At 53.1% G+C, this 15,724-nt stretch overlaps 2 protein-coding genes and 1 long non-coding RNA gene across 3 annotated transcripts; 1 reads left to right on the top strand and 2 right to left on the bottom strand.

Moving 5' to 3' along the window:
• Positions 1–3,113: 3,113 nt before the first annotated feature.
• On the top strand, positions 3,114–7,111 carry LOC135284608 (serine/threonine-protein kinase pim-1-like; the record flags this gene model as incomplete). Its single annotated transcript, XM_064396220.1, has 8 exons — positions 3,114–3,185; positions 3,298–3,348; positions 3,553–3,919; positions 4,531–4,707; positions 4,942–5,495; positions 5,816–5,975; positions 6,136–6,249; positions 6,669–7,111. Coding segments are annotated over 5 exons (774 nt in total), but the record flags the coding sequence as incomplete, so codon positions are not given.
• Positions 7,112–7,634: 523 nt separating this feature from the next.
• Positions 7,635–12,463, bottom strand: LOC135284632 (uncharacterized). The gene is made up of 2 exons (XR_010349896.1): positions 12,329–12,463; positions 7,635–12,162 (listed from the first exon to the last, which is right to left on the bottom strand). It is a non-coding gene; the product is annotated as an uncharacterized LOC135284632 (long non-coding RNA).
• A 1,700-nt stretch (positions 12,464–14,163) lies between these two features.
• LOC135284604 (olfactory receptor 14J1-like) lies at positions 14,164–15,197 on the bottom strand. Its single transcript, XM_064396214.1, has one exon. It carries the CDS (start codon positions 15,195–15,197, stop codon positions 14,265–14,267), a length of 933 nt encoding a protein of 310 aa, XP_064252284.1. The 3' UTR covers positions 14,164–14,264.
• Between the last annotated feature and the right edge of the window lie 527 nt (positions 15,198–15,724).

The following is a 15,724-nucleotide window of genomic DNA, read 5'->3' as shown; positions in this document are numbered from 1 at the left end:
AGCTTCTTCATCCTTCCCTCAGTGCCTGAGGCTCCTGGACCCAGCCCCAAATCCACCGTGGTGCTGATTAAAACACAGAAAGCCCTCAGGAGCTCTTTGTCTCCCTTCAATTGTCTTCAAGTCTCCAGGGCTTGTGCAGTGATTGGAGTCAGTTTGGAGTTCTGTTAAGGAGGAAGATGTCAATGTGCACCAAACACATGATGTTTGGATTTAATCATATGGGTGGTTTTCTATTTTTCAGTTCAGAAAAGAGGTGATAGAAGCATTCCCGAAGTGATCTTGATGCTGAATGTCTCCTTAGGAGGTCTGGGCACGGAGGAGAACAAGCCCCTTTTGGGCTGACCCTGTTTGTACAGCCTGCTGCTCACCCCAGCCTCACCATGTCTGTCATAACCCACCTGGGACTGACATCCTAAAGCATGCAAAAATGTTGCTGTAATTTATTATTTTATTTTATTCTGTATCAAATTTTTTGTGTTATTATTTAACTACGTATATATTTGTTATATTCATTTCTATTTATAATAATAACATTGTTTTTTCTTACCTAGTTTTTATGTTGTGAAATACAAAGCTATTTTTTGTGTCAGGTACATACAGGCAACCTGTGTATCTGTGATTGGGATATGTGTGGAAACTGATCATGGGACAGTTACAAAGACAATTCTAATAAATAACTGAGGAAGTAAAGCATGGAAGAAGGCCTTTGAACCTATCCTTTGTTCGCAATTAACCTTTATAACTCTTCAGTTGATTTAGGAGCATTCGAATTAAAGCTTTAAGGATGTTGCTGCTTGACAGGAACTTTCTGCTTCTAGCTAAAATGAGTTTTGCAATAATAACCTTTTGAAGTATCATTTTAGAATATTGCTTGTAGTAAGGATCTTTGGAACTGTAGCTTTAGAATATATCAAAAGGAAACATGCTTATCTCAACACCTTAACAAAACAGTGAAAAGCAGCTTGAGAAAGGAAGATGAACATCAACTCTATCAAGGACTGATAGTTTCAACAAAGGGAAGCTGGACATCACTGTTATGAGATTTACAGTCCTTGCAATTAAAAGGTGGACCCACATCTGGAATCTGGACCTCACCAGCTGGGAGACTTCTTTCAGAAGCCAGACCCCACCATACGGGGATACTCTTTTCTGAGATACATCCTGAGAAAAATTAAATCACAATAGTGTATAGAATTGTGACATAAAAATTTGGAACAGAAACTGCTGAGAAAGCTTATGAGTACCCCTATAAATATCTGTAAGCCCCAACTATCGGCGTGCAGTTGGAGGGAAAATTTCCCCCACTGTATCCAGCGCTGTATTGCTCATACTTTACCATATTAATTAATAAATTGATTGCTGCTTGAATATTGGCCTCGTCAAGCTTCTCATTTATAACATTTCACATCCTTTTCTCTTGGATGCAGTTGGCAAACTTTCTCATACTGGCTGCTCAAGGGCAGTGTGCTTCTGCTATCAGGCACGTACACAGAGTGTTTGCAAGCATGCTTCTAAATCCACAGAATGTCCATTGTTTTGCCTGCAGGGCTGTGCACATAGGCCACAGTGTCTGCCCAAAATGCTCTCTAACAGGGAAGTCTTTTCCTGAACTAGTAGGGGGAGGGGCTGCTTGAACTTGCTTTCTAGACGGACCCTTTTGGAGGTTTCCTCCCAAAATTTGCCCTAAACCAGCACAATCCGTTAAAATGAAAACTTCACCAGTAGCACAATTCCACAGCCCACCAGCAAAAACAAAGGATGTGTAAAGTTCTCCAAACATTTGTCCTGCTTTGCTGCAAAAGTCGTGCTGCACACACAGTGCAGTGTGGAAAGCCAGGAGAAGCTGCAGCTGGTGGCAAATCTTGGGACACAAGCTTCACCTTGTTCTCCATGAAAGGTTCTTGAGAAGAGCAGACAGGAGAAGATTCCTGGGAAACTGAAACAGCTTTCCAGAAGTGAAATGAAAGTGAGAGAAACATTCCAAGAAGTTTTCCTCCATTTATTTCTAGTCTGCCCTTTCCCATGTTGCACTACTTCTCTATCCCATTCATTCCAAATGCACCTCACCTCTAAGATCGGTGACTTATCATGTTTTAGACACTCTAAAATACCATGAGACACACAACAGTTTTCCTTCCCCTGTTTTTACTGGAAAGCAACACTGCAGATGCAAGTGCAGTGCTTGGGTCAGGCAGGAGTCCTACACCAAGGGAATGTGCCCGGACAGTGCTTGACCCGCAGCAAGGACAATGCACAGCAGCGATTGAGGGGATTCCTCTGCCAGCGTGCAGGAGTCAGGGCTCTGCACCTGGGCTCGACACTGCCAAGTTCCCGTGTTTGGACAGACTAAGGGGCTGTCCCGGGGCGCGCGGGGCTCGCCCGTGGGGCTCGTGGGGCTCGAGCGGGGAACGGACACGCGGACAAACGGCCCCGGGGCTTCAGTTGCAGCGGCGGCAGCAGCAGCCGCGGCAGCAAAAGCAGCGCAAGCAGAGAATCTAAAACACTCTTTTTCTTTCTCTTTTTCTCTCTTTCTCGCCCTTTCCCGCTGACGAGCACCCTTCCCTCCGCGTCGATTTCCCGGCGTCCCTCTCCTCTCCTCTCCCCGCCTCCCTCTCCCCGTGCCGGGCTGGGCCATGCCCCCGGCCCGCCCCCGGCCCCGGGCGGGGCTGCCCCGTGCCCGCCCCCGGCCGTCCCGCCGCCGCCTGGCCTCAGCCCGGCTCTGGCCGTGCTGGCGCTGGCGCTGCTGGGCGGGCGTCAATGCCTGGGGCTGGGGGGGCATCGCCGGCTTTTGGCTCCGCCTGGCCCGAGCCCGAGCCCGGCCCCGACGCAGGGTCCAGTCCCGGCCCCGACCCCGACCCCGGCCGCGGCCCCGGTCCCGGCTCCTCCCGGGGCCCGCGGAGGACACAGGCGGTGCAGCCGCTCCCGCCGCCTCCGCTGCGGCTTGCCCGGCCCGAGCTCTGCCGCTCGGCAGCGCGGCCGCCAGGGCGGGTGGGGATGGCCGGCCCGGGGCAGGTGAGGGGCGCTCGGGGGCCGTTGCTGGCCCCGGGCCGAGCGCTGACAGCCGCGTCCCGCCCGCAGGGAAGGCGCAGGAGGCCCTGCAGGAGCGGTACCGCCTGGGTTCCCTGCTGGGGCGCGGCGGATTCGGCAGCGTCTGCTCGGCGACGCGGCTCTCGGACGGCGCCCCGGTGAGCGGCGGGGCCGGCGGCGGGCGGAGAGGGAAGAGGGAGACAAGGACGAGAATGTCGGAGCGCAGTGGGAAGGAAGTTGAGCTCAGCCCGCTGCTCCCCTTGCTCGCAGGTGGCCATCAAACGCGTGCCGCGGGATCGCATCCGGCACTGGAGCGAGCTGGTGAGTGAGCGGGGCCAGCGGCGGAAGCCGGGCCGTGCCGGGCGGCGAGGAGCCGGGGCCCGGCATGGTGGAAGCTGCCGGGAGCCCTGTGGGGAGAGCGGGCGTGGGCTGAGCAGGGCATGCAGAGCATCCCGGGCTGGCTGAGGAGTCCCAGAGCCCTGGCACAGCCTCAGCTCCACTGACGGCATCGCGCTCCTCCCGCAGCCCGACGGCACCAGCGCGCCCCTGGAGATCGTGCTGCCGGCCAAGGTGTCCTGTGGGTGTGCTGGTGTCATTCAGCTGCTGGAGTGGCTTGAGCTCCCCGACAGCTTCTTGCTGGTGATGGAGCGTCCAGAGCGGTGCCAGGAGCTCTCGGGTTTCCTGGCGGAGCGGAGGTTCCTGCCGGAGGAGGAGGCGCGGGGGCTGTTCCGCCAGGTGCTGGAGGCCGTGCAGCACTGCACCAGCTGCGGGGTCCTGCACAGGGACATCAAGCCTAAGAACATCCTGCTCGACCTGGCCAGCGGGCAGCTGAAACTGATTGACTTTGGCTGTGGCGCTTTCCTCCAAGACACAGCCTACACCCAGTTTGCAGGTGAGCCCTTGCAGGGGATGCTCCTGGGCATCTCATGGCCCAGCCTGGGTGTAGCACCGGGGCTTCCCCCTACTGCAGCTGGGATGGGATTAATGCTGGAGCCAAGTTGATTTGGTTGGGGTGTGAGGGGGGCCAGCTCCCAGCCCTGCTGACAGCCTTCAGTACCCACTGTGCCCTGGGCTGGGGCTGGTGCAGCCAGCCCGACAAAAACCCCCATGGGGGTAATGGAGAGGGGGGTCTGAACCCATGCCCTGGATGGTTTGGTGTGCAGGGGAGGAGGGGCTTGGACTGCTCCACTCACCTTGTTTGCCTTGGTTTATTAACATTTTTTGGGGGCCCATGCAGGCAGAGAGGAGGGTGGGTTTTCTCCACCAGTGGGTGGGTTTTTCCTTTGTGTGTCATGGTTGGGCTTGCCCAGGGTTTCTGCTGCCCTCTTCCAGCACCAGTGGCTTCTTTTCCAGCCCCGAGTTTGTACACAAGTCCCAGGTGATGGTGAGAGGGCAGCGGTCACCCCGTGTGCTGCTGGAGCAGCCCCCACATGCCCAGGGATGCTGGGGCCAGGCTTTGGGAGCAGCAGCATCCCCCTGAAGAGCTCTGTCTGTGTTCCACAGGAACCCTGGCCTACAGCCCTCCAGAGTGGACCCAGCACCAAAGCTACCATGGCGAGGCAGCGACGATCTGGTCCCTGGGCCTCCTGCTGTACCAGCTGGTCGTGGGGAAGCACCCGTTCAGGAGGGGCCAGGAGATCATCTGGGGGCGCATCTTGTTCCCAGCACGGCTCTCTCAAGGTGGATCCTCATCTCTGGGCACAGGGGGAATACCAATGTTGGGAGACAGCAGCGAGCTGATGGGCATCCTGCTCTGGCAGCTGCTGAGGAGGTGGCACATGTCCTGCTCTCCTCCAAACAGAGAATCCGTGGGGAAGTTTAGGCCCAGCTCTGGGCACACCCAGTATGGCCTGGGCACAGGAACAGGGGGGCAACTTCTCCAAGTGACTGGTGATTTCTGGTTTGTCTCCCCAGAGTGCCAAGATGTCATTAAGCGGTGTTTGTCCATGCAGCCCTCGGACAGGCCATCATTAGAAGAGCTTTTCTGCCATCCTTGGGTGCAGGGCGTTCCTCGGCCCTAGAAGATGGGAGAGATCCATGTGCACAGTTGGATCCAGGGGCCTGGCAGGTACCAGCTCCACACATCTCTTGGCACTCAGTGGCAAAGCAAACCAGACTGGTTTTGTCCTGCCTGTAGCTCTGAGCAGGGGTCAGCAGAAGGGAACAAGCAGCTCTTGGGCGGGAGCTGAGCTGGAGATCTGGTGTGGCAAGCACTGGTGGCCACCATCGCCCCGGTTTGTTTGTCTGGTTCATGGATGGCTGGGGCCCTGGGCAGAGCCCTGACAGCCTGGTCTGTTCCCAGGGAAGGAGAAGGAGCTCCTGGAGAAGCTGTACCAGGTGGGGCTGCTGCTGGAGACAGCAAGGACAGCCTCAAGGATGACAGTCTCTTCCTTGGCCTGGCCAGCTGAAGAAGATGGACTTGGATTCTGGCACCTTCTCTAAAGACACACTCCACACCCAATTTGCAGGTGAGTTCCACAGCCAGGGGGATGCTCCCAGATCTGGGCATGGCACGGCCTGGCTGGGCACCAAAGGTTCCCCCTTTGCTGGGGGGGATGCAACGAATTCTTCATTCAGCTCCCCAGCTGCTTTTTGGCTCTGGGCAGCTGCTGAGGGCTAGATGTGCCGTGGCTGGCTGCAGGCTGGGTACATGTCCTGCCCTGCTCCCAAAGACAGCATTGATGGGCAGCTCTGGGCACAGCCAGCACGGCCTGAGCACCACGGGCAGCTGGGACAAGGGGACAGGAACCTTCAGCTGACAGGCAGTTTCTGGTTTCTCTCCTTGCAGCCGGGCTCTGCGGGTGCTGAGGCTGCTCTGGGCTCTGCCAGGGCTCTGTTGGGCTCAGCCCTGGGCACAGCTGGCCTGGCTCTGCCCTCACATTGCTCTGACAGCTTTGCATCAGACAAGCCCGTTCCGAGCACAGCGCCTGAGCTTTCTGCTTTGGCAGGTGAGTGAGACTCTCCTGCAGGCCCAGAGATTGCAGCTGGGGACACACATCCAATTGGCAAGAACGCAAACTCTCCACAGTCCCAGCTGAATGCCTGGATCTCCAAAGGATGTTTCATCTGTCACACTCTTCATTCCTTTTTGGCTTTTTCTTCCTCTAGAGGTGCCACAAGTGGGCCAAAGCTGGCGAGTGGGCCGTGTCCCTGAGGTAGTGCAGTCTGGAGCTGATGGATGGAGAATTGCCTTTCTGCACTCCCAAACCAGAGGAAAAATCTGTAAGTGGGACTTTGTGTCTTTAAGAAACCCCTGACAGTTTCAAAGGGAATGTGCAGCTCATTCACAGGGTGAGAAGGAAGGGCATCTTCTGAAGGGTTTGGGGTTTGACAGAGGTTATATTCCCAGTGCTGCTTGGAGCTGGAAGGGCACAAAGCAATTTCCCATTGCTTCAACCACAATTTAAAATAACAATGTTGGAAACAAAGCCCAAAAACTTTTTAAAAAGGCTGCTGAGGTCAGTAAGATGGATCCATGCCATCAGCACATTCACAAAGTAATGTATGAAAAAAATAACTGAGTTTTCTTCTTCAAAAGATCATTTGCCTCTTAATACAAAGTCACAAAAGATTTTTCACTGCACACTTGGGTTTTGTTTTTATCTTTATCGTTTTACCAATTTTTTTTTTCCTTATAACAGAAAACATGCTGTAAAAAAAGAGTGTCCTTTGCTCCTGGTTCCCATGCGGAGCAGCTCCCTTCCTGCTGGCTGAGCTGCTCAGGCAGAGCCCGGCAGCTCCTGGCCATGCAGGGCTGAGGCTTTTCCCCACTGCTGGGCACAGACTGATGGAGCAGCACTGCTGAACACGGGCACACCCAGAGGGACCAAGAGCAGCTGCCTTTGGCCACCTGAGGCTCCAAGGCCCAAACTCTGAGCAGCCAGGGCTGGAAGAGACTCGCAGGCTCCCTGGTGGCTGTGCTGCCCCACTTGTGCCCGGCCCAGCTCTGCATGAGGCAGAGGGAGAACAAGGGGCAGCTCCCTCTCAGCCCAGCCCAGGGACCCCTCCAGCCCCAGGGATTGGGGCACTGTCAGCACCTGCTGCTCCAGCCACCGCTCCTGCTGACCCTGACAGCAGCACCCAAACTGGGGCTGATCCCAAGGGAGCAGCAGCAGGGCCTGGATCTGATCCCTGACTCTGGACCAGGGCTGGACAAATGACCCCACAGCAGCAGCAGCACATGGAGCTGACATTCAGCACAGCCCCTGCCACTCTTCCCTCCTGTGTGCAGAAGTGTCACAGCAGCCTGAGGCACCTGGGAGCCCCCAGTGCCAGCAGGGACTTGAGATGGCAGCCCTGGGCTCCTGGAGGTTGTGCAAGGAATGCAGCTGGGGACTCCCTGTCCACGGGGAGCTTCCAGATGGAAAAGGCTGCTGTGTCCAGGCAGCTCCAAGGGCAGAGAAAGGAGCGTCTCGACCACTGGATCTGTGCCAGTCCTACAGTCCTGGGCAGCAGCCACTGAGCCCTGGGGGAACAGAGGGCACAGCAAGAGGGACAAAGCCAGGCGAGATCAGAGACTGGAGAGAGCCAGACCTGAGGCAGGAACAGCTGCTCCATTGCACTCTTGGAGAAAGCTCTTGGCTGGTTTAAAGCACTGAAAAGCATGAAGTGCAGAGAGGAGGCCACAGCAAACAATGCTCCTGTTTCCACACCCTCTCCTCTCTGTGTCCCAGAAGAAACTGGACTGTATTCATCTCTCCGAGTCGTCTCATTCAACATGAGCAGCTTAGCACCAGGAGCTGAAGGAACTGTCACCACAGGCCACAGGAGCTGAGCAAGAGGGAACTTTTGGAGCAAAGTAATGCTGCTCAAATAGACCTAGCTGAATGCAGCAGATATAGTAATGGAATCACAGCATCCTTTCTGTTGGAAAAGACCTCTAAGCTCATCCAGTCCAGCCGTTCACTCAGCAGTGCCAAGCCCAGCACTAAACCACGTCCCTGAAGTGCCAAGGCCTGAACAGCAGGCCCTGAGCCAAAGGTGACTTCTGGATGAACCTTCCAACCAAAGGTTATCTTTCTATCTGCTCACTGATGAAATATGCATGCCATTAGCACTGTGATAGATGTAGCCACTCCTTAGTGACACACGTATTGATCTTTTTGTATTGGCAAGCCAGACAAGGCCATGAAATCTGACATCTGGCCTTGTTTGGGGCTGAAGGATCAAAGTCAGCTCCTTTGGTTCCTCCTTGAGCCCTGGCCAGGCTTTGGGAGGGACCCAAGAGGAGGATGAAACCAGATGTTGCCACACTAGAAGTGCTGTCAGTTTGTTCATTCAGCACTGTCAGAGCTGGGCCCTCTCACAGTAAGGTTGGAGCCTCAGCTGTGGCTGGAGGCACCTGCAGGAATTCCCAGTGTCTAGGAGTGGCTCTGCAGTCCTTGGCTATGACATCCCCCTGCTGCTGTGTGGATCTGGGGGATGGTAAAGTCTGAGGGACACTGGTGCTGGATCTTTCTTAATCACTGCTGCAATCTTTGGTGCTGATGATTGGGTGCATTGTTGAACTGCTCCTTTTGTGATTCTTTGCTGCTTTGAGCTGCAGTAAATGACACTGATTCCTTCAGTTGGAGTCTGTGTCTTTGGTGCTGACCCTGCCCGCTGGTAAAACAAAACTGGCAGAGTCTGGCCAGATCACAGCAAAATGTCACTTGTTAAATGTAAATGTGAGGAATCAGTGGCATCAGAAATTCCCAGATGGGAAGCCCTTCCCTGGAGTTGGCTGGCTCTGGAGTGGGCTGAGGTCGCAGCACTGTGTGAGCACTGGGGCAGTTGGTTAAAAGAAGCTAAACCCCTGGATGTCTTAAAATGTATCCAAAAATTGCATATGGAAAAGGAAAAGAACTTGTGGGTTTGGGCAGACAAAGATGAATTTGTTAACAGTACATTGAAAACAGCACCTTCAGAAGGAACAATTCTTGTTGGAATGCTCCCACATGGAGCAAGAAGAAGGTTTTAATCTTGAGCTCCGATGCATTTGTGCAAGTGAAATATTAATATCATAAATAACTATGTACATATTTATAGTATAATCAGGCCTTAATATATATTGATATATATATATTTTATATGTATGTCTATACCTATCTAGCTATATCTATATTTCTATATCAATATCTATATCTACGTATAAAATTGTAATAATGTGAAATAGTGCTGACAATACTAATTTGGTAGCTTTGGCTGCTCAGGGATGTAACACTAAATACTCTACAGAAAAGGATTGGCCAGGACCCTAATGTCAGAGGTAAACTTTGTGAGATTGTATACAATGAAAAAAGGAGGAGGGGATGAAATTGTTTATTTTTACAGGGTTTGCTGATGCTGTGATTCAGAGTGCTTTGTCTGTTACTGTGGAAAATACCGTGATTAAGACTGCAGGGTTTTTCATGTAACAGACTATCCTCAAGCTGCAGGATTTGTTGAACAGGTGAAGGATTTGTTAAAAGAGCAGTTGAAAAAATGAGGAGATGGGAACCTGTCCCCATGGAGAACCCATCTCCCAGGTGTGCTCCATACCCTTAACAATGGCCCACTGGGGAAATGGAAACCCCCTGGCTGTGCACAGCTGCACCCAATTTGCAACTACAACCATGAACAGTGAGGCTTGCACTGCCTGGGAAATTGTTGTGGGTGTGATGGCCCCTGGCAGGGCCAGCCCAGAGGCTGCAGGGCTGGACCTTCATGCATTGCCATTAATTAGGATAAATCCAAAGCAAATGAAAGCTATCTATAGTGAGACAGGAATTCTGATTCCTCCAGGACTCTTTGGTTTGGTAACTGCTCATTTGGAGCTTGGCCTTGCAAAATGTTCATGTCATGGCAGGAGGAAAGGAGGAATTTGTGCTGAATATAAAGGAGAAATTACAGTAATTCTGTTAAACAATTGTCAATAAGATTGGGTTATTCAACCCCATGACAGGGTAGCACAATTATTGATATTGCAATTTTAAGCACGATTGTGAAAAAAGGAGTTCCACCTCCAGTCATTACCATTTGTGGAGATAAAGGGTTTGGATGCAGCAGTCCTAACAATGGAGCCAGAGTGTGGGCCCGGAGGCCAAAAGGCCCTCCTGAGGCAGCTGAAGGAACAGCTCCTAGGAAAGACAACATTGAATCCTGAAACCTGGCCAGGAACAATGGGAATATGTCCCTGCAGAACAAGTAGATATTACAGGATACTGTTTTACACATCCTGCCAGACCAAATCTCCTTGTTTGCCCCAACGGCTCCTTTGGAAAATGCTCTGATCCACAGGGCTCCATGTGAAGGCTGCTGTGACACTGAGGGACTTGCACACAAATTCCATCCAGGAGCCTGGGTGCCCTCAGGGACTGGGACCCGGCCCCCTTCCAGCCCAAGGGGAAAGGGCCCCACCAAGCCTTGTTAGCCACAGACACCGTGCTAAAGCTGAACAGCAAAGGACCTTGGGGGCATTATTCTGAAATTAACACAGTGCCACCTCCATGGACGACCGAATTATTGTTCCTAACCCAAATGAGACCGAGGAAAAAGAACGAAGAACAGTGTCACTAAAGTACTATTGATGTCTGCAAGTTGTATCTTGATAGTCAGCCAGAATCTTTGTTTGCCACAAAAACCTTTAGAGTTTCACCAAGGATTAGTCATTAAATTCTTGAGAATGCTAAGATCAAAGTATCCAAAATACTCAATGTAATTAATTCCTGGATATGCTCTCAACCAATTTTGGGAGGAATGGGGCTCCCTTGGAGGGCCCAGGGAAGAGCCCTGCATCCATCAGCAGCCCACAGTGGGAAATAGGAAATCAGACCTTTGGTACTGAGAATGGAAGCTGCTGGCTGTGTGGAGACTGCCCATAAATAGCTTCCTAAAGGATGGTTTGGGTCCTGTTTCCAGGCAATGCTGATGCCTCCCTTGAGGGTCCTTCAGCAACGATCACAAGGAAGAGTTGGGGCCAAGAGAACATTTTCCACCCAAGGGGTGCATTTGGTCTCAGAAAACCAAAAGATTCTGGTTCAACCTGTGCCCCATGTGTACTACCCCATTCTGCAGATTTTACAGTAATGAGCTAAATCAATTATTAGAAGAAATAGCAAACGATGCTGTTAAAATGTCCAATCTCACATCCCAGGAGCTCCAACAAACACAAATGGGGCTCTACAGAAACACACAGACTGGGATTATCTGCTTGCTGGCCAGCGAGGAACCTGGGCTCTCATGGGAAAGGAATGTTGTACTGCTCTCAGTGATGGGTTTGAAGGCCAACAGTCAGGAATCAGCTTGACAGGAAAGGCAGTAGAAGAGTGGCAGAAAGAAGAAAATTTTTCTTGGTGGCATTGGCTTCATGGCTGCCAAATTGGAGGCTACTGTGAAATTAATTTTTGGCAGTGTCACGTCATTGCAATATGAGCACTTGGTGTGTTATGATTTCATTTTAGAGTTGTTGTGGCACTCTGTGCTGGAAACGGAGTACTGAGTCTTGTCTAAAAAGAGACACAGTCTCAAGAAAAAAGGGACATTTGATAAAATAATGGAGAATAGCAACTAATTGGGGATGTTTTAAATGGAAGGCAAATTATAGCTCTGAGTAATGAACTTGAACAACACTTAATTGAAGAACAAGAGCTGATGTCTTTATGCCTAATAGCTAAATCTAAACTCTGTTATCCAAAGAATTGTTATGAAGGTTGCAGTTCATCATCTGTAAGTCAAAGCACTGATTGATGTCCTGAGGCCTCAACACCAGGTCCTGTATGTGGCCTGAACAACAGGCCCTGAGGCAAACCTGAGCTCTAGATGAAACTTCCAACCAAAGCTTATCTTTGTATCTGCTCATTAATGAATCTTTATTAGCAATATGATCTCTATCTGTTCATTGGTGAAATGTGGATTTACCTTTCTGTATTTAAAAATCAGACAAGGCCCCATCTGGCCCTGGCCGGGCTTTGGGAGGAACCCAAGAGGAGGATGAAACCATATGTTCCCACACTAGAAGTGCTGTCAGTTTGTTCATTCAGCACTGTCAGAGCTGGGCCCTCTCACAGCGAGATTGGAGCCTCACCTGTGGCTGGAGGCACCTGCAGGAATTCCCAGTGTCCAGGAGTGGCTCTGCAGCCCTTGGCTGGGACAGCTTCCCCCAGCTGCTGTGTGGATCTGGGGGATGGTAAAGGCTGAGCGTAAGTGGTGCTGGATCTTTCTTAATCACTGCAGGCAATCTTTGATCTTTGGTGGTGATGATTGAGTGCATTACTGAGCTGCTCCTATTGTAATTATTTTCAAATAATTATGTGCTTTACATTTGTAATTTTTGCAGATTTACCTTATATAAATGACACAATTCCTTCAGTTGGTGTCTGTGTCTTTGGTGCTGACCCTACCCACTGGCAAAACTGACCCTGTGGGCTCCACAGAACCAAGGGGCCCTTGTGACACTGCAGGGCCTCGTGTGACCTGGGGACCATGGTGACCCTGTGGGGCTTTATGGAACCTAGGGGCCATTGTGACACTGGGGCCTCATGGAACCACGGAGTGTATTCTGACACTGCGAGGGACTCATGGCGACAAGGGTTCATTGTTTTCCTCTCCCTGGCACTGCCCAGTTCAGCCTTTCCCTGCCCCTGCCCCAGCCCAGCAGAGCAGCAGAGTCAGGTCTGGCCCTGCAGCAGGAACTGGTGGCACTGGAGGTCAGGGACAGCCACTCTGGGACTGAAATGCTCAGCAGATGCTCAGCTCGGGCAGCTCCTGCAGCCCCAGGGCCAGCCCCGCTGCCCAGCCCAGCAGCAGAGTTGGCCCCGGGGCTCCTCAGGCAGCTGCTGCTGGCCCAGGGACAGGGCAGCCTCTTGCCAGGGCTCCTGTGCACACCCACGGGCTCCTGCTCTGCTCCTGGCCCATGCCAGCTGTCCCCAGAGCCTTTCCCAGGGGAACACGTCTGTGCTGGCCCCAGCAGCCATTGCTGCAGCCCCTGCCCTGCTGCCCAGAGCCCCGAGCTGGGGCTGCTGCTCTGCAGAGCACGGGGGCTGTGCTTCCCGGGGCCCTGGGCTGCCTCTGCTGGGCTCTGCTGCTCAGCCTGGCACACAGAGGCAGCTGATGGTGCTCCCTGCACTCACCCCCTCCCACACAGGCTCTGCGGGGCCATGCAGGGGGCTTAGAGGTGCCTGCCTTGTGCCAGGGCTGCCAGAGGGGCTTGGGGCTGCCCTGGATCCTCCTGGGGGAGTTCCCTGAGGCTCAGAGCAGGCAGTGCCCAGACTCCTTTCCCTGGGCCTGCTGTGTCCCTGGGCTGCAGAGCTCTCCTGGCTCACAGCAGACATTCAGTCCTGGATCTCGGGGTGACCCCAGCCTGGCCAGGCCTGTGCCCAGTGAGCTCCACTCCCTGCTGCTCCCTGGCACACCTTGTCCCTGCAGGTCCCCTGTGCTCTCCTGGCAGCTCCCAAGGCCCTCCAGACAAACCTTCCCCTGCCATCAGCCCTGCCACAAGCTGCAGTTCCCCAGGAAGGTTCAGCACAGACCATTCAGCATCTGATGGGCACTGGCCACCAACAAGCAAAACCTGACCCAGACCTGCGTCCCCTGAAGGCCCCAGTGAGACCCTGACCTCATCCCACTGAGCCCTGGGAGAACAAGGAACACAAGGAGCCTCCTGAGAGTCCTGAGAGTGACTCTGGAGGGGAGCAAAGCCTTCCTGCCCTGCGCTCAGGAGATGCCCTTTGCTGGTGGAGCTGCTGTGCTGGAGCCCAGCTGTGTCCCAGCAGTGCCCATGGCCTGTCCCTGCCTGAGGGCACAGCACGGACACACAGCAGGACAGTGACCAAGCTGCCAGAGCACTCCGGCCTCGCACCCACAGCAGGGCTGGGAAGGGGAGTGTGGAGCTGGGAGGAGCAGATGTGTAAAGAGGCAGGGCCATTGTCCCTGGCCGTGCTGCTGTGCTGGGAGCCCCTTCCCTCCACCTCTGCTCACAGGCACTGCCCCTGCAGAGCCAGAGAAGGGCTGAGGAAATGCCTTGGACACACAAGTCAGGACAGCTACTTGTTTTTATTCAAATGCAGAGGGAACAAGCCTCCTGAAAGTCTTTGTGTTACAAAGGAGAATTAGAAGTTCATGTAGAAATGCTCAGAGTAGTACTGCAGTCTTTTATAAAAACATTTTAACACCAGAAAAATAATAAGAAAAGGTCCCAATGAAGAAATGGACAAATAGGAAGAAAACGGCCAAGATTCCCAAGAGTTACATTCACAAGGTTATGAGCAGAAAAAAAGAGTTTATTGCTTCAGAAAAGATAGAGTCATTATTTTCCTCAGGGTACCCTTGAGCTCCTGGTTCCTCAGGCTGTAGATGAGGGGGTTCAGGGCTGGAGTCACCACCGAGTACAGAAGTGACAGGGCCAGATCCAGGGATGTGGAGGAGATGGAGGGGGGCTTCAGGTAGGCAAACGTGGCAGTGCTGAGGAACAGGGAGAGCACAGCCAGGTGAGGGAGGCAGGTGGAAAAGGCTTTGTGCCGTCCCTGCTTAGAGGGGATCCTCAGCACAGCCCTGAAGATCTGCACATAGGAGAAAACAATGAACACAAAACAGCCGAATGCTAAAGACATGGAAAACACAATGAGCCCAAATTCCCTGAGGTTTGACTGTGAGCAGGAGAGCTTGAGGATCTGGGGTATTTCACAGAAGAGCTGGCCTAGAGCATTGCCATGGCACAGGGGCAAGGAAAATGTATTGGCCGTGTGCATGAGACCATTGAGAAAGCCACTGGCCCAGGCAGCTGCTGCCATGTGGGCACAAGCTCTGCTGCCCAGGAGGGTCCCGTAGTGCAGGGGTTTGCAGATGGACACGTAGCGGTCGTAGCACATGATGGTCAGCAGATAATACTCTGCTGAGATGAAGAACAGAAAGAAAAATGCCTGTGCAGCACATCCTTTGTAGGAGATGGTGGTGGTGTCCCAGAGGGAATTGTGCATGGCTTTGGGGACAGTGGTGCAGATGGAGCCCAGGTCGCTGAGGGCCAGGTTGAGCAGGAAGAAGAACATGGGCGTGTGCAGGTGGTGGCCGCAGGCTACGGCGCTGATGATGAGGCCATTGCCCAGGAGGGCAGCCAGGAAGATGCCCAGCAAGAGGCAGAAGTGCAGGAGCTGCAGCTGCCGCGTGTCTGCCAATGCCAGCAGCAGGAAGTGGCGGATGGAGCTGCTGTTAGACATTTCTGCTGTCTTGGCATGGGGATCTGTAAGAAAAGCAATCATGGAATAGTTCGGTTTGGAGAGGACTTCAAATATCCCAGCACAGCCTGGGGGTACTTTCCCCGCCTCTGCCTACCCAGGGCTCTGCTGCCTGGAGCTGTCCCTGCCAGCAGCTGCTTGCCTGTGCCCAGGGCTGGGCCCTGCCAGTGCTGGCAGGGCCCAGCCCAGCCCTGGGGGCTCAGCTCTGCCCTGCAGACCCCTCCCAGCTCTGGCACTGCCCAGGGGCAGCTCTGGCTCTGCAGGCTCTGATGGCAACATCAGAGCAACCCTGAGTAGGCTGGAAAAGAAAGACTGATGCTGCCTCTAAGGCATCCTCTGCTGATTTCTGTCACTGCCAAGTATATTCAGATCTTCAAGAATTTTTATTTTTTTTTTTATGGCCTGAACTAAGAGATTAAGAGCTATGTGCAATTTCCTATCCAGGCAACTGAGAGCACTAGATTAAAAAAGCAGGATTTCCCCTTTTATGCAGCCGCTGTTTCAATGTG

This window comes from Passer domesticus, chromosome 21, assembly GCF_036417665.1.
Source record: "Passer domesticus isolate bPasDom1 chromosome 21, bPasDom1.hap1, whole genome shotgun sequence".
In the NCBI taxonomy this organism is placed as follows: domain Eukaryota; kingdom Metazoa; phylum Chordata; class Aves; order Passeriformes; family Passeridae; genus Passer; species Passer domesticus.
The sequence above is the reverse complement of the archived record's forward strand: the minus strand, read 5'-3'. Positions and strand labels throughout refer to the sequence as shown.

What these genes read in the sequence shown, in the direction of transcription:
- LOC135284604 (XM_064396214.1), bottom strand. Translation starts at nt 15,197, where the DNA reads ATGTCTAACAGCAGCTCCATCCGCCACTTCCTGCTGCTGGCATTGGCA.